The 18188-nt window shown below is 39.7% G+C and overlaps 1 protein-coding gene across 1 annotated transcript in view; it reads right to left on the reverse strand.

The window, feature by feature from the left end:
- Positions 1-437: 437 nt before the first annotated feature.
- ZRANB1 (zinc finger RANBP2-type containing 1) overlaps positions 438-18188 on the reverse strand; it is an 83943-nt gene continuing 66192 nt past the window's right edge. The window contains exons 9-11 of the mRNA XM_006278226.4: positions 17508-17637; positions 5749-5978; positions 438-4767 (exon numbers count right to left, since the gene is read on the reverse strand). Coding sequence (XP_006278288.1) covers positions 4549-4767; positions 5749-5978; positions 17508-17637 — 579 coding nt within the window. The 3' untranslated portion in view covers positions 438-4548. The remainder of the gene's footprint in view (positions 4768-5748; positions 5979-17507; positions 17638-18188) is intronic.

Genomic DNA, 18188 nt, shown 5'->3' on the forward strand with positions numbered 1-18188 from the left:
ACCTCCTTTGGTTTCCTCCATGGACTTCCTGATGACTCTGATATCAGGAAGCAGAAGTATGTAATTTTAAAATGCTTTGCTTTGCTAATATTTACAATGACTGCTACTTCACTGTTTGCAGTTTGAATGAAGGAAGATCAGTGTCATCTGCCTTAGGAGTTGGAAGCAGGTGGCCCTTTGGCAGCTGAACATTTTTATAACTCCTGCATCAGTTCTTACCTACGCTGGGAGAGAAAGTATAAGCAAACTTCTAGAGAACATTGAAAACATACTTGAGAAGTACTAGGAGCTTTAAAGCTCACTGCATGAAGGGCCTGTGTATTATTACTGTAGTTCCCTTTAAAGCTAGCTAACTAGATACCAGTACCATTTGTTTAGATATGGCAGATAACTTGATATAAGAAAAGACTGAAAAAAAAAAGCTGAAGCCAAAAAGGTTTCTAGTTACAAAACTTCTGTATTTTTTTTTGTTTTAAATTAAACTGAAAGCTAATTACCAGCTTCAAACATGTTAAAAAGAGGTCGCATGTCATAGGTGAGTGACCATCCTTTTGTCAATGATTAACAGCACATATAAATGATTATCCATAAACACCAGCAAAGAGAAACCAGGAGAATAAAACAGGTTAGTTACAGAGAAGACATTTTTGGGGGGAAAAAATAAAAATGGAGGTAAAACAGGAGAGAACAGTGAATTTGTGTTGTCAAGGTCTAAAATTATTTTTCAAATAACTAGTTCCGGTACTTTCATTTGCTTTTAAAAGCAAGCAGCTGCATTCCAGGTGGGTAAAAATACTTTTCTGTGAAATCAAATCCTTTGTGCCAGTGGCTCCTAGGGCATCCATTGCCAGCAGTGGACTTTGCACTAGGGAAACAAGAGTCCTTGCAGGGAATGGTAGACACTATGCTTTCATCCAATATTGGAAAAGAGACCAGATGCAAGTAAGTTTAGACAACAACTGCCACTAGAGTGCTAAAAAATCCAAATGTTACAAATGGGAGCATCGTAGTAACTGGCTGCAGTTCTAGAAGTAATCTGTTACTCCCTCAGGTGTGGCCATTACTGAGGGATTCAATGGTACTACCAGCAAAATATGTAACCAACAGGCTATATATGGAAGTGAAAAATGAAGAGCCTGCATCTATCCTGACAAGATGGATTGAGGGTCCAAGCGAAGTGACTGAAGCATGCTGCAAGTTCGTGGGCAAGTGGAGATATAAAGGATATCAAGTAGTTGCTATTCAAGATACATGCCTGTCGCCTTGCTAAAAAGTAAGCCCACTACTATTCATGGACTGAAGGAAGGAAAGCAGGAGGTCCTTCAACTACAGCATGTAAAACAGTTCCAGGAAGAAAAAGTGCAGTTTTGGTGACAGATACCCAATGCAGCTGTTCTTTAAAAAAGACTGATACCTGTTTAGAAAGCAAAGCTCACAAAGGAAGTTATCTGATCAAAAATAAACAATGCAACAAGACTCTTTAACTTTTGTTTCAATGCGTCAGGTTACGACTTGCTGGAACCTCGCAAGAGTTCACTTACAGCTTAGCTTGGGACCACTACAGTTAGGCTGTGTATAAACCTACTAAAACAAAAGTGATTCAAGGGGCAAATTTACCAAGGAATTTCTCCCAGAAAAGGCCAGATGCAAACAGGGAAAAGTCTGAAATGAAGAACCACAGACTGCACTAGGTGAGCATACACTTCTGGGACCAATGATATGGGGAATATTTCACCAATGCCAAGAAATCAAAAAAAAAAAAAGTTTTGTTTTGTTTTTTTTTAAACAGTTAAGCCAATACAGCAGGACTTGGCAGCCAGGTACAATTCGGTATCTGTAAATCTTTACTTATGCTATTTGGAGAGACTACTACTGGTATACATGGACAGCAAAAAGGCCAATTACTTGCACCTTTTGCTAATCGAAAAGGCCAAACGCAGCACTAGCAGAGTTTCCAGAACTCAAGTCGGGATTCTTTTAAAGCCTTTCGAGTTCTGAAAACAGTGAGGTTCATTAGCCTAAACGTGTTATTTTATAGCACATCAGAAGAACAGTAATGATGAACAAAGCCAAAACTCGAATGCATCAGGAGAGTCGACTGGGAAGAAAAGCACAAGGCAGATACTAAGCGTCCCAGGATTTGGTCTGGTTTTTAAAACAGCAGAGCTGTAGCAGAGTGCATGGTACTGCCATTAACTGCAAAATGTTTCTTTCTTTTTAAAGGAAGTCACAAGCTGCCTAGATGGCTGTTAGAGGCAAGGCTTGTCTTCTCTTACATTTTATCTTTCTGGCCATTTTACAATCCCTTGTGCTTCCTCCAATTCCCAATAACGTTCTATCACAGTGGGAAGGATTTTCATGAAGATTTTTTGTAAAATGGCGCATCAACACCGCTTCCAGTGGCCTACTGAAATGAAAGCACTGGCTCCTAGTTTACTTAAGGGCTTGCCCACAAGGGACATTATCACAGTAAGATGAGAAAAAGTTTACAGCGCACTAGCTATTCCACACTCCCTGCTGGCCAGGCGCCCCTTAATGCACTTCAGCGGGTAGTCTTTGTACAGACCATGAGCGCCCACCCTGGCGGCGAGTACAAAATAGCTGGTGCTCTGTAAATTCACACCCTAGCCTACTCCAAACCAATTTCCCCATGTAGGCAGGCCATGAAGTCGCGCACTGTTCAAGGTACACTTGGATTTGACTATAATGTAACAAAATTTCAAACGAACAGAGGACAAGATATCATTTTACCTTAATACTGCATTTCAAAAGCAAACTTAAAATTAGGACTGTATATAAAGTGGAACCTGTTTACTATCTGCAATTCTCCTATTTCACTCAGGTAAATCATATGTATATTGCAGAGAAACATGCATTCTTTTACCTGAAAATTTGTGCATGCACCAATCAAAGGTGACCTAATGGCCAAAAGTGTGAAGACACATTTCTTAATAAATCTCAATGGAATCTGTGATGGGAAAAACTGCTAACATAATACAGTACTTCATTATTTCTATAGTTTTGGTGTTTGTCACCAAGTTTACATAGGAGTTGTGCACATTTCAAACACCATCTAAGCAGCATTTGGAAGAAAAAGCAGCAAGTTCCTCAGGGTGTCCGTAGCTTTAGACTACACAAAAATACGTGCTATGGGGCTTCTTTCCAAATCCTAGTTAAAAACAAATAATGCCATCTACTGAAAAATTCCCGATCCACCAGCCACACCACCAATAAACGTCAAAGTGCTTATCAAGATTGGAATTGCACTGCCTGTGTAAAAGAAACTGGCATTAATCTTTAGTGTTTCTAAGTGAGATTTTAGATACTTTATCCATTACAGACTGCATGGTTAAAGTTATCAAATATAACAATTTCTATGGGAGAATATACTCTGAACTTACACTTTTAGGAACTTACATTTAAGTATGGCCACATCAATCAACATGCAAGAAATTCCCAGGTTTACATATTGAGAAATAGATAATACAGTGCTTTTAAAAGACAACTTTAGCATAATTTTTTTTTTTTTTTTAATCAGAACTGTTAAGCATTCCCTCATGAGATTTTAATAACCAAGGAATGCCCCTTTTAAAAGGCATTTTTTTCACTTGCGGCAATGTGGATTTATGATATATTTAAAGGATTAAATGATATACTATACATATCACAGCAAGACTGGGTTTGAACAACAGAAAATTCTCAAATCATATGTAGCATCTGCTAACTCAAAACACTTTTAGTCTAGAATCACTGGAATAAGAAACCTTATAGTTACGTCACTTTTCTGAATAAATATTTTGACCATATTGAAAGAAAAATCTAAGGAAATGTAACAGGATGAAATATTAAATGAAAAAGTCTTTTCAATTCAAAAACATTTCACTCCATGAAAAATTTAGTTCTTCTTCCAGTTTGTTCATTAAAGATTTGGTTTTATTATAATGGGCAAAAAAATAACTAAAAATATTAATAAAATAATGGACTGGTCTTTATGTCCAACTTGCTGCGGATAGTTTGTGCAAACAAAAATCCTCACAACCTGACCTGGGCACTAATGAGATCTCGCATAAAGGGCCTGGCAAGGAAATGTGTCAGAAAAAAAGTGAATTAGAATATCAAGCACTACTGTAAAAGAATCTCAGAGGGAACAAATATCCATCTAACATGTGCTTTTGTAAGTGCCCTTATTCAAAAAATTTCTCTCTCAATAATTTTAAGATGCTGGTATACTTTTCCTATTACACAACTTCTTACACAACCACATGCGGTACATTTATAGACAGATTTACAATTGGAAAGAATTTTTTTCTGTCTTGATAATAAAATTAGGGGATTCTTTTGTTTCTCTTGTTTTTTCTTTTTAACAAACTGCAGTCCAACCAACTTAGCTCTCTTCACACAGCAGCCAAGGTTCTCCCCACACTGGTTAGAAAAATCCTTTCCAGCACAGTTCCACTAGAATTGGGTCATTCCATAACAAACTGCTGGAGCATAATGCTAACTTTGGGGTCATCAGACAGTATGCATTGGTATTTTCTTTTGATTTCCTCATTCATCATCGTCATCTTCATCTTCCTCACCATCAGAAAGGGATGTACAAGGTCGGATCTGTCGATAGCGATCGAGCCACTTCTCTACCATTTGTGTGACCAGGGGATGATTGCGGCGTCGAGAGCTTTTCTGCATAGCAACAAGAACTCCTCCCTCCGTCACACAGCAGTCCAGCCACTCCCTGAGCAGCTTCTCTTGCTGCTCCTCATTACCTATCTTTAGGAAGAGAAAACGGACTCAAATGTGAAGGTGTCAAGACTGCCAAGATCTTTAAAAGAAGCAGCCTGCCATAAATTGTGAGATCCATATTAGTGGAAACATTCTTCCTTTTAAATGCCTTTGTGGAAAAGCTGCATTTTCATAGTACTTACATTCCTTCAAACATGATTAGAAGCCCGTCTAAGGGCCCACAAATTCTAATGTTTCAAAAGCAGTATATTTGTTAATTCTTGAGTTGTTTCTTCTCAACCCAATTTCAAAATTATCCTAGTAAATGCGTGTGTGACGCTGTACATTTACAGCAAGCACAACTCTAAAATTGATGAGACCTTGCAGAGAGCTTGTAATTTGCAAAGCAATCTTTCCAATTCTAGTAGTGCACTAGTCAAAACCCCTGCTTTATTAAAAAAAAAAAAAAAATTAGTCAGTTATAGCTCTAAAATTTTTTCTACAAAAAATGATATAGTATTTCTTTTTCAGTGCAAAGGGTTTTTTAGACTAGCACTCATAGTCCTTTTGATCTCAAGATCCTAAAGTGTGCCGCCTTCAGTTAGCCAAAACGGGTTCCTGTCAGTATCCGTTAGAAGAAACAAGCATAGACGCCTTAAAGCAAAGAGCCATATTAAATGTGAACTTTCAGAACCTGCTGGCTAATAATTACATTATATCCATTCACATTAGGACTGAACATGGTCTCTGTTGGTCTTACTGTTGCCTATTTTTGGGTTCATCTGTATTCACCAATGTTGTATATTTGCAAATAATAAGTAAATAGGGTTCACAGACTTGGAAAGCATCCTTTAGCATAGTTTAAAATGATGGGGAAGGGAACAAAATTAAGGAAAGGATACAGTGTGGACTTTAGGCCAAACTGCAGAGTCCTTTGGTACCCACAATTAGAAACATCCATGGAGACAGGGAGGGGTATAGAGAACAGGACAATGGGACACACCGGTTTTAATTACAAAAATTTCTTACCTCTTGAGCAGAGAGGAAGTGAATGTGCAGCAATTTCCTCTCACTGTCAACCAATGGTAAAAAGGTAATGGTAACATCATCATCAGTGTTCAGGTTAGCACCGGCACCTCGATTGCCATAACCATCATTCTCCATGGCAACCAGAGCAGAGAAGTGGCCCCTTGTGTAGCCCAGAGCAATAGGACTTTTCCAACAAAAACTCTGTTCCCATAACAAAGGCAGATATACACCTAAAAGACAAAAGGGATAGACGTAGGCCTGGGACCTTCTTTCATTTTACAGACTCACCAGGTTAGAAGGGACAAAGGTGATCTAGTCCAACTGTCTGCACATATGAAGGATTCACCGTTTCTAAACTAGCCTCCCTCAGACACATGCCTGTGCAGCCTTGTTTGAATGTACCACCTCCGCCAGCCTCCTTGCCCTGCCCCCAGAGAGTGGCTACAACTTGCACAGACTGTTCCTCCTCCTGCCCTACAGTTCAGCTGTTTTTCCTGAGACTATCAACCTGCATTCCTGGCAACAAACCTGCTGCCTCCTGCCCTGCCTTCTGTGGCTAAAGAGAGCAGTTCTCCCTGTTCTTTATGGCAGCCTTTCAAGCATTTCAGAACTGTTATCAAGCCCCCATTAAGCTGCAGACTGAACACGCCCAGCTCCCTCACCTTGTCTTCATGCAGCTACATCCCAACCCCTTATCTTTGCTGAGCACCTCTGGATCCTCTCTCCTGCCCTAAAAGTCCTTCTTAGAAGGTGGTACCCAGAAATGCACACAGCTGGAAGCCCACCCAACAGTGAGAGGTAATGTCTTGAATACGCTTCCCTGAATAAAGAGCATTTGCTCTTTTGATGAAAGCACTACATGGCTGACTTGTTGAATTTGTGATCCCCACTCCCTTCCCATCCCATAACCTCCAGGTGCTTCTCAGCAATGCTACTGCCACACCACTTTATCCCCCATTTACAGCCATGCACTTAGTTTTATTCCCTAGGTATAGCATCTCATTTATTTTGTTGAATTCATTTTGTTCACAGCCCAGATGTTTAGTTTATCAAGATTCTCTGACATTTTTTTTTTGATGGAAAAAACATACCCCACCACACTGCACCTGTCATAGAAGCACAGAAAATTAGGGTTAGAAGGGACCCTCAGGTCATCTAGTCCAACGCTCTGCTCAGAGCAGGACCATCCCCAACTGGATCATCCCACCAAGGGCTTTGTCTAGCTGGGTCTCAAAACCCTCCAGGCATGGAGAGTCCGCCACCTCTCTGGGTAGCTTGTTTCAGGGTTTTACTACCCTCCTAGTGAGAGCATTCTTCCTAATATCCAATCTAAACTTCCCTTGCTGCAACGTGAGATGGTTGCTCCTTGTTCTGTTACCTGCCACCACTGAGAACAGTCTAGCTCCTTCTTTTGAACCCCCCCTTCAGGCAGTTGAAGGCTGCTGTCCCATGGAAATGGATCCACTTTTTCAGCACAGCCAATCACTACTGGCCTACCACAGTGATTCTCAATCAGGGTTCCACAGCACCCTGGGGCACCTTGAGATCCCGTCAAGGGTGCTGCAGGATGCCACACAACATTAGCACTATTAGGTGAGTGGCAGAGCACCCTTGGTGCCTGCCATTTTAAGGGCTTAGAGCAGGCAGCAGGGCAGCCAGCCGGTGTGGGCCAGCCCTGATGAGGCAGTCATATGACCACAGGAGGGCCCTGTGATTGGAGGAAGGGGCTAAGTAGCTTCCATTTTAACTCAGGCCCTCAGGGATGAAACAGCAGTTTGCTGCTGTGGAGAAAATGCCACCCAGCTGAGCTGCTGCTCACAACATCATGGAGGTATATGGGCAGGACCTCTGGGGAAGGAGGAGGCTCCAGGTCCCGGGCACGACCAAAAACTACACCCTGCTGGGGTAGGATGGTCTGGTGCAGCTGCCCATGGCAGGGTAGTCCCGAGAAATGCCAGGCCTGCTGCCTCCTCAGTGAAAGGCGAGTAAGGGGCACCTTATAACCCCTGCTCCCACAGTCTCGTGGGTTGAGAGAGCCCTGAGCCGAGTGGGTAGGGGCAGGGAGCCCTGAGCCGAGTGGGCATTGAGAGGTCTGAGGCTCAGGTGCCATATTTAAAACTGTGTTTCTTGCCTCCCCGCTGATGACATGCGAGCAGCGAGCAGTGGGGCCCCTGAACCGATCAGCAGTGGGGGACACATAGGGAAACCTCCAAGATGAAAGGAGTCACTGCACAGCCCATTCCTGCCATGAATTTGGTAGGTCCCTAATGATCCACAGTATAAATCCAGAGATTTCAAATGGGGATCCATAGTGTTAAAAATGCTGACCTGTTGTGGGCTTTCCGAACAGAAAAAAAAACTGCTCTATTTTTCCATAGTCAAAACCCGAGTGAAGCTAAGAGCTGGCATTTTCTGAGGGATGTTGAGTCAAACACAGTTGAGAACCACTAGCCTAGCAAGAAATTATGTGCACAATCTAATTCAATATAGTAAAAGTTGGCACATAGGTACACTTATCGTTCTAGCTGTCACTGCAATACTGTTCCCCTAAAATTTATAGTACAATAGACAACAGTAAATTTAACAGTTGTAACAAAGATTTGTTTTCAACCACTTAATCTGATTAAATTATGAATCATAAAAAAATTATCATTTTCTTTAAAAAAAAACAAGAATTAACCTGATACTTTCACAAATTATTAAAAAATATTATTATACCATATATTATGTAGTACTTAAGATACGTGGCAAACTGTCCCTGTCTGGCTAGACGGCCTCAAAACGCTGCATTAAAAAGTGAGAACTGCATTAATTACTTACATCAATTAACTGAGAAATGCTGAAAGATCACCATTCTTTGATGAAAGCAGGTCAGTTTAAACTTAGACAAATGAGAACAGACTTTGAATGAAGCTGCAGTTTTTCCAGATCATTTTTAAAAGCAAAGCAAGCAAATTGGTCAGGCACAGCAAGTCTCAAAGCATAACTGCCTTTCTTTTCCTCCAGGAACACAAGTAACTCTTTACACGTACCCCAGCAAAACAATTCAAGCAAAAGTATGCCTTACCTTGTGACAATTTATAAATAGCTGGGTACAAACCAAGTGCATATGTAGCACAGCAACCTTTAATAGCATAGCTATCTCCGGTAGGTTAGCAGCTGAGACTGCAACAAAATAAGCCAATCTCCTCCTTGAACATTAAGATACTGAAGGGCAATACTGAAAAGGGCACCTGTTAATCAGCCATCCCCAAACTAGGGGTCAGAAGCACAACAAGAACATAACTGCAGATCTGGGGCTTGCAACCAAAAGTGGAGATGTCAACAAAAAAGTCTGGCAACTGCTCCTGTAGGTTATCTTGCGTTTCTCCAAGCCTGGAGAACGAAAACTGAACAGTGACACTTGCTCATATCAGGTTTCTGGAAACCTGATGTTTAGGTTTTAAACTCTCCAAAGAAATGTGCATGTTTTCTTTCTCATTTCTCTCCTTTTCTAGCTATACAAATGTTTCTATTTGTTTTAAGTCCACATTAAAAATTCTATAAAAGTCTAAATGTGGAAGTGAGATTAGTTTGGCAGCTCCCCTGTAGTTTATTCCCTGTCAATCAGAATATAACTTTCAATCATAGCCCAACTTTACATTTGATTACCTTGATTTAAAAGAAGCAAATGACAGGATAAAAAGGATAACCATTAGCAAAAAAAGAAGTTGTGTGTCTAAAGTAATTGAGATTATCCAAAGGAATGAGGAGTGCAAAGTTACATTGACAATACATGCTAACAGCTAATGCAGTGAAAAAGCTCCTGTAATTCCTGGAAATTAATTCTGCATAGGTGGGTAAGCAAATTATTTTTCATTTCAATACTGGTTGAATGAAAAGTTGAAGTTCCAAGTCAATCAAGCATTGAAGAGAAAGCTAATTTCTTAGTGTTGAATGCTTGCACTTTTAAAAATGCATATTACAGCCTAATTTGCATAACAGCACTAATGTTTTTAAAGCAACACACCATACAAATGAGACCACCTCCATCACAACTTGAAAAAGTAAGACCTCTCAGATATGCAACGTTATAAGCTTCCACAATAACAGTCCCAATGACATAGTTAGGAACTCTTCTTTTCTATAATCACTTTGGTTGCCCTCAAGTCTCTCCCTTCAGGACTATGCCAATTAATTTTTATAACAAATTTAGGATTTCATGGGCTCTGCTCACTTCTTGGCTCTTAGGTTCTGTGACTAACAGGACTAACACGAGAGGCCCAAGAGAAAAGCACCACCAAGCAGTCAGTTGCTGCTAACAGGATTTCCACAGCAATCAAAAGGAAGCCTGCTTCAGTTAAACAAGTTTCTTTAGGTAAATCTGACATCTTTTATTAGACCATATCAATCTTTTATTATACCAACTTTTGAGTTGGTCTAATAAAAGATATCAGATTTACCCAAAGAACCTTGTCTGCCTGTGTCCTTAGACCAACACGGCTACAACCTACACTCTTGCTTCAGTTAAATGAATCCTTAGCCCCGTGTTCAAGGTATTCACCACTAGGGGCCATATATGAAACTCATCTTGTAAACCATACTTTATGACCATTTCCTAATGTAGTGTTTTGCAAATGTTTGGTATCTGGGGCAATTTTTTTTTCTGGATTAAAATTGGTGGCATGCTTTACTTGCCAGCCTGCAGGCCTCATCCAGCCACGTCAGACTGGCATGGCCAGGGCCCATCCAACCCATTTTTTATGGCACACTCCCGCTGCTCTCTTAGCGCATCAGTGTACTACAGCATGCCCTTTGGGAATCACTGCCTAAATGGCTTATATCCAAATTAAAACAGCATTAACATCAAGTAAACTTTCCACACACCTGGCATGCATGTCTGCCCAAACATCCAAAACCCCACCTACCCCTCTGAAACAAAGACCCCCTCCATGGACAGAGCATCCCCAGTCCCACTAATCTACAACACAGTGTTATCCTTCCCTGTCCCTGTTCAGTCCCATCCATCCCTTGTTGGCTATTTGAGGCTGTGGCAGTAGCAGTATCTTTTACCAATTCCTCCCGTTTCTCTCCACCTTACTACTGATTGGCAGGGCTATCCCTCTCCCTTCTTCTATAGTTCATGGGACTTACAATTAGTCTTAACATGTTATGAAGTTCCCACAGCAACAGCAACAACAGCTCTAGCGTGGTGCTGCTACTGCCACCACAGCTCCCACAAGGAAGAAGCAGAGGCACCCAAGGTCTACTAGTAAAAAAGCTTGAGGTGTTTTAGTCTCTTCTCCTAAAACAGTGGCAGAACTGATAGTTAGAAACCAGTTCCTTTTCCCATAATCAGCATTAAGCTGCACCACAAGAAAACATCAGAAAAAATTATGGAAGCCCAATCCATTCATATTCCTCTGCTCTGTTTAACCGCAATAAGCTCAACTGGTGCAAACTCCTGTCCTCCTCCATTTCACTGCGTACAGTGCATTTACACAAACTACTAAGTTGGAGCTACTTACAACTACAGGCAAACACCTCCAGAGCAGGAAGGAACAGCCTATCAAATTCTTCCTCCTGCTCTTTAGTCTTCATGAGACTTAACTTATCCAATGAATCTCCTACTCCCCCGCCCGCCTTGATGGTTTTTTGCAGCAAGAACATAGGGTAGAGTCTCTTCAGACTATCCAGATCCTGTGTATGTTAAGATTAGAAAGCCACAAAAATAAATAAATATCACTGCATACTTGTAGATTTTTCAAACTCTGAACTCCACCAAGTCTAACGTTTCACTTAAAAAAGGTAACTTTGGGTACCTCTACACGTTGCCCTATGTCACCATAGTGATGCACTACATTACTGTAGCAATCACGTGAGTCTACACGTAATTGGCAGCTACTTGGCCGTAGCAGCGCACTCCCCCATTTTAGCACACTACAATGATGAAGTAGCAGCAAAATCTAACCATGCGCCAGTGCAGTATGGGCAGTTACTGTGTTGTGCTTTAGTAGTTCCAGAAGGAAGTACTAAAGCATGACACTGTAGCAATGCAACCATATGGCGACATATAGAAGCACTCTTAAAGATACAGCGATGTCTGCCTATATTAGGAACAATAATTCAAACTTAGAAATGGCTTATTCATCTCAATGAAATGCACACAAAGACCAATGATTATTTAGCATGTCAATATTAAGTATTTCACTGAGGCTTTGTTTCAGTATGCATCAAGCCAATACAATTACATATTGATGCATATAGGCTGCAATGGCAGGTATTGGTACAACGTTGAGACAGCTAGTTAAAATAAGTTTGAAGTTAGATCTGCCCATGAAGAGGAAAGAATTTGATGCTTCCCCTCTCCAGTACCAAAACTCATCAACTACACCCTTGATACCAGAAACCAACATTGTATCATAATGTATGCCTGGTTTAGAGTCCTCATTCAGCTGTTAAACCTCCAGGTTCCCACATATTTCTACTGGTTATAATTCCATCATCTGTTGTCACTACACAAATCTGAAGTACAACAAATACCTGAATGAGGCAAAACAAGTGCAATGCACCCAAAGTGCATTGCACTAATCCAGGGAAGCAGAGAGAAGTAGTAATGGATAAAATTTCTGCATCACCATTCAGATCACAAGTGTCAGATGGGTCCTTGATTACAGCATGCTTCTGCTTAGTGACTGTGAATACACAACTTCTCTTTTGCCCTTATAGACACTTCTAGTCACTTCTCCAGTAATTATACCAATTAGAAACAAATCAGGTTCTTATTAAAACCTGGACTCAATCTAAAAAGGACTGCTTTAAAAAAAAAAGTGCAATTTTTCAAAGAATTCTAAAACTGAGAAGGTTGTATATGATAATGCACATATATTTATACCAAGTGAAATGTCAAACTTGACTGGGAATCTGTTACAATAAAAGAGTAATTATCCTGTAAAGATGGAGGTTGTGGGGATGTTATTAAAGCTAGAGACTTAAAAGAATGGTTTGTAGTGATTTACTTTCCTAACAGACTGTTTTATGACGTGTCCAGGATTAACTCAGTATTGCTGCAGCCCTCTTACTTATTATATGTGTAGCCTTTTGTTAATGCTGTGCAACCATAGGTTTTGGTACAAATGTTTTTACAGCAAGTTGATACAGTTATTCCAGGTACTTGGAGAGATTGGCATGGATCATTAATATTTTGAAGAGCAGCAAGTCTCAGTATTTTTCCGTCCCATCTTTAACAAAAGTAAACAACTATCCATATATTTACAGATGGCCAGGCATGTCAAGTTTGTTAAAATACCATAGAGATTAACCTGTTTCTCATAAATTAGACCTTAAGAAAGTAAAAAAAATAGCAGTTTTAGATTCATAGGTTGAAATGCTTTGAACAGGATCTGCCAACTAGTGCTACAATCACAGAATTTCTATTGCAAGACGCATCGGAAGTAAGAAGGAACCTTGGAGCCACCGAGCCAGAATACTGCAAGAATTCTCTACTCCCTGCTACTACAGTCCTTCTAAGGCTCCTGACAGACGTTCATTTAAAGGCGTGATGGGATCCGATACAAGATTCTAGCAATCTTGCTTCCTACCATGCCACATGTGCAGGACAGGAAGCATGACTGTGGGATAAAACATGAGATCCCACTGTACCAGAAAGCTGGTACAGGGAGAATCTGATCCCAGGCTCCCCCCACACCAGTGAGCAGCAAGCCTGGTTCCCTGGGTCCCCTCCACTGGGAGTCCCAATCAGCTGTTCAAAGCTCCCAGCTGCAGAAGCGCACATGGAGCTCCCATGTGGGCTAGATGCTCCTATTAGCTAATGTGGGCTTCCAAACAGAGGGGAGCATGGTGTGCTCCCATGACTGGGAGCCCCTATGGATTACTCCCAGCCACTGATGCGCACCAGTCTTGAAAGAGTTCAGTGTACTTCAGAGACCGGGTGCACTGGCCAGATATTCAGTTAAAGGCATGACAGGAATCGGCCACAAAAGTTCTTCTAAATATTTTGTGTAATAACTGTGTGATTTATTTCTCATTTTATCACACCATTAACTGAATGAGCAAGTGGCCAGGTCACTACTTAAGATGCAATTAACCAGTTAATCACATCTTAAGTGTTACATCTGTCAGGGGCCCAATGTTTTCATGTGGGTTTTAGGGAGAGAGATAAGGGGTGGGAAATGGAAAGGATTAAGGGAGCCGTTTCAGTGAAACAGAACATTAAGCAGCTGCAGCCATTAAGCAGTTGTGATTGACAAGATAAGGATGGGTCCATGATTTGCTTTTTATTTTTTTATTGGCATCCTTTAGTCTGCAAGAGATTGTGGATATTGCAGCCTATGGCATACATGGTTTGCTGCATCTCATGTGACCGAATAGTCCAGTCTGAGATTTGCAAGATCTGTGGTAGTGGTTGCAAGTGTACGTGTCCAGGTTGGGTATTTGGGAGCTGCTTGGGTCCGTATAAGCATGTGAAAATTATAGTATATCTTAGGAAGATCGTGTTAAACGCCTGAAACAGCAGGACTTACAACAGTAATTAAAATGCTAAGTGTAAAACTTTACAAGACATAATTACTAATTTTGGCTTCTATGGTTACATCTAAACTTGACTAAAGCTTCGCCGCATAAAACAATGGAATTATTTTGCTAAGCAGCAGAGAACTGAAGTACATGTACATCTCAGCTTCAGTGTTTACAAGTACTGATAGAGTTTCCTTATTCAAATAGTGCCGATTTGAGTACTCAGAAATGCTAAGTTCATATTTATTAGCAAGAATTACTAACATTTTTAAGATTTATTAAATGGATCCAATTATATAGATTGCGTGGGAACAGTTTGTCTCAGAGGATTAAGCAAAAGAAGTCACAAGAGAACATAAAAATCAAGTTAGGATTTACCATCTTAGCTTCACGTTCACAGCAAGGAATTTCAGAATGTGCCTCATTGTTTCCTTTTGTTTTAAAAACCTGCCACCATATCATGAAATTAATGCTGTAACTGGGTGCATATGAGATTTAGAAAAATGCTATCATCACTGCACATCCTGTATGTGTAAGGAAGCAATAAAGGGTCAGTTCACTTTTATCAATGAAAGGACCATCAACCAGATGTTTTTGGAGACAGTAATTATAGCAGAAATGGTGGACAAAAGAAGTCAGACAACATGAGCTCTCTTCTAGGCCATTTCTGTAACCTAGAGAAAGTCAAAATGTGCCAGCTGCAGTTTGTCTGTAGAGTACGACGTCTCCATGTCTGCAAACTGCACTGAGACCCCAGATAGAAAGCCCTCTCAGTCTAAAGCAAAGAACAAATCGTCTCTGGCAGTAATGGCTCACTGGATCCCAGCATTTCTTCTTTCCTCTCTCACACTATTTAACCAGCCTGACTACTCTAACCTACCCTTGAAAAGTCATCATGGAAATATACTTGCCAAGGCACAGATTCATTATAAAAAGAGATAAAAAAATTAAAATTTCACTCTCCAAATAAAAAAAAGTTTTCTTGTCTCAAGAGAATAAAATTTAGAAAGGTTTCTGGAAACCTAATACAAAATCCAAGGGAAAAAAAACAAACAAAAACGAACAAACAAACAAACAAAAAAAAGGGTTCACAGTTTTGGGGAAGTCACTAAGAAAAGTGTCTAGGAAAGTCACAGGAAAGTCTCTAGGTCATATACAGATCATAATCTAATCCTGGAAACTTGGAACACCCTACCTTGCAAAGATGCTTTAAGTTTACAGTGAAAAGGAATAGTCTTGATCTACTTTATCTTTATGCATGCTATTTGGGTTTATTAGAGAAACAGCAAAGATGACACCTGTGTACCCTTCACCCCCCTCCTAACATTCCAGTCTAAATTTTTATTCCAAAGACATACAAGTATTAAAATGTTAGCATCTAGGATGCAAGCAACTGCTCAAACATATTTGGCTTGCAAAGCAAAAAGCCCATCTCTAGATATCAATAAATGCCAGCCCAACCAAGAATGAACTGGTCACTTAAATAAGGTAACATCTTTATACTCATCCTAGGTTGGTTGGGCTTTTAGCCCAGAAGGCTAAGGAAAAAAAAAAAAAAAAAATCAGATAAAAAAGTTGACCAAGGTATGCACATTACTTCTTTAATAAGTTAAAACAAGCATCATTCTACATAAACAATTTCTGTAAAGCATGCAGTTAAGTGTTTGCGAAGCAACAGGCTACTGTTGAAAGCAAGATGCTAGCTGTAAGGCCCAATTTTTTAACAAGAATGGTAAAACACTGACAGTTCCTTTATTTCCACCTATCTCCCCTTTCATCTTCTCTACCTTTCTTAATACGGCACCTTACCTCTAGGACAGAGGATGACTCCTTTAACTGTTCCTACAGGCTGCAGCACAAATCACCTGAAGGGGCGCTGTGGAGTGACAAGGCATACATACCCCTTAGTCCTGAAAGCTACCCAGCAGATACCTTTGTAAATCCTAGTCTTTTACAAGCCTGGGAAGTAAAAGTGGGAGTCCAGAGTTCATTTGAGGCCTCCCACTTTGCTGAGAAATTATGCATCTTTAACTAATGAATGCTTTTCTCCCAATTAATGAAATATACTGAAACTCTCAGCGTGTGTAAAAAATACACAAATTGTTACCAGCATAATTTTTATACAAGGTCTATTAGAGATTCTATTTGTAATGCTGTGGCACTTACTAGATCCAAGCAAGGACCAGGATCTCATTTGGCAAAATGTTAGACACCATCAAAATAAAAATTTAACTGTACCAAAAGTATAAGTACATTCCAGATGATTTAACTACAGAATGTTCTTTATAGTTTGATTTTTTTTTGATTTTTTTTTTTTTTTTTAAGGTCTCTAGATTTGAGAAAGAAGTTCAACAGAATTCAACACTTGCTTTAGATTTCTCTCTGTTCACTTCGATTACGCTTCAGGTTAGAAAACAGTTTGCTAGATAGATAAAACAATTGCTGAGGAGTGTTACATCTTATTAAATAATTTAGTAACTTAAACAATTATTCCTCTCGATTTGAGAATTTTATATTAAAAAAAACCACAAAACAACTTACATTTCAAAAAGCAACCAAGTCCTTAGATAAGAACCTTTTATATGTGGATTTCTATTACCCAGAATGCTATAGCTCCACACACCCAAGTTTGATAAAACAGTGCTGTAGTTTCTGACAAACACTATATTGCAGGGCAATGTATTTTATTAAACAAAATACCAACTTGACTCTGTTTGAAACCAGGATAAGCTGCACCACAGAGAGGCAGTTTTGTTGGTCATTTGTTTTTTCCTTGATGTAACACCTACAATGGCTTGTACCAGTCCAGAAAAACTACTGCAGACAAAAACCTTCATTATTGCTATCCTCTTCCTGCACATAAAGGCCTGCTATTACCATCCTCATTATTTACTTGTTTCTTTTAGCTCCCAAGATGTAACAGTGATATTTAATATGTTGGATGCAATCCTCAAGTCTATAAATATTGTGTTAAGTGCCATTTAAAACATTAATCCTTTCATTCTTGATATAGCCAGAGTGCTTGTTGCCAGCAAATCTTGTTGACTTAAAATCAGTCTCCCAATATCAAAGAACTGAACTACTGGTTGAAAAAACAGATTTAAGAACTAGAGGCTTAAAAACAAGAGATACTTTATAGGCATTTGAAAGGAGCTTGCTACAAGATATTGGTAGCAGGTAGATATAAAAATTGGACTTTATACAAAGTTAAGTAAGTAAAGATTATAAAAATTGTTGAAGCTTACCTTGAAAACGCGTATATCCTAAAGTTTCACCCCGGAAACTCTTATAATATTTTACTCCATAAACTATAATTGGTCTTCTAAGAATATGTGCAAGTACAAAAATGTGTGTCTGCTCCAAACTTGCTCCAGGCTGTACCAAAAAAGAAAAACAAGACAATACTAGGAATAAATATTTGATATAATTTTTGCTCCTGCTATCTTATTAATAAAGCAGTTTCTGCATTAATTCTATAAAACCCATTTTTCCAGTCCAACTAAAACTCTCTTGAAATAGTGAACGGCATCCAGATTCCAAAATCAAAAGTGTTTCATAGAATAGGGGTGTAGGTTGTAGCCATGTTGGTCTAAGGACATAGGCAGAACTTGTCTGCCTATTTCATAGAATAGTTCACTTTGAGGAACCTAAAAATACAAGCGACCGTAAAATAAAAAATGCGTTTCAATACGACAGCAGCAACTATAGCTCCGGCTGCATAAGCATTCCATTCTACGAGATGATTTTCAGTTGTAAAATTTCACTTCAGTTCTAAAACTCAGGCATTTAAAAAACAAAAATCACGAGAGAAGGCACCTGGGGAAGGAGGTAATGTATTAAACAGAACAAGCCAGAAATTTTCATTCGCTGCACAATTTTCTACAAGCTTAAGCCTGCCAGCAACGAAAACAAGTATTTCAACAAAA

Source organism: Alligator mississippiensis, chromosome 6, assembly GCF_030867095.1.
Source record: "Alligator mississippiensis isolate rAllMis1 chromosome 6, rAllMis1, whole genome shotgun sequence".
Classification (NCBI taxonomy): domain Eukaryota; kingdom Metazoa; phylum Chordata; order Crocodylia; family Alligatoridae; genus Alligator; species Alligator mississippiensis.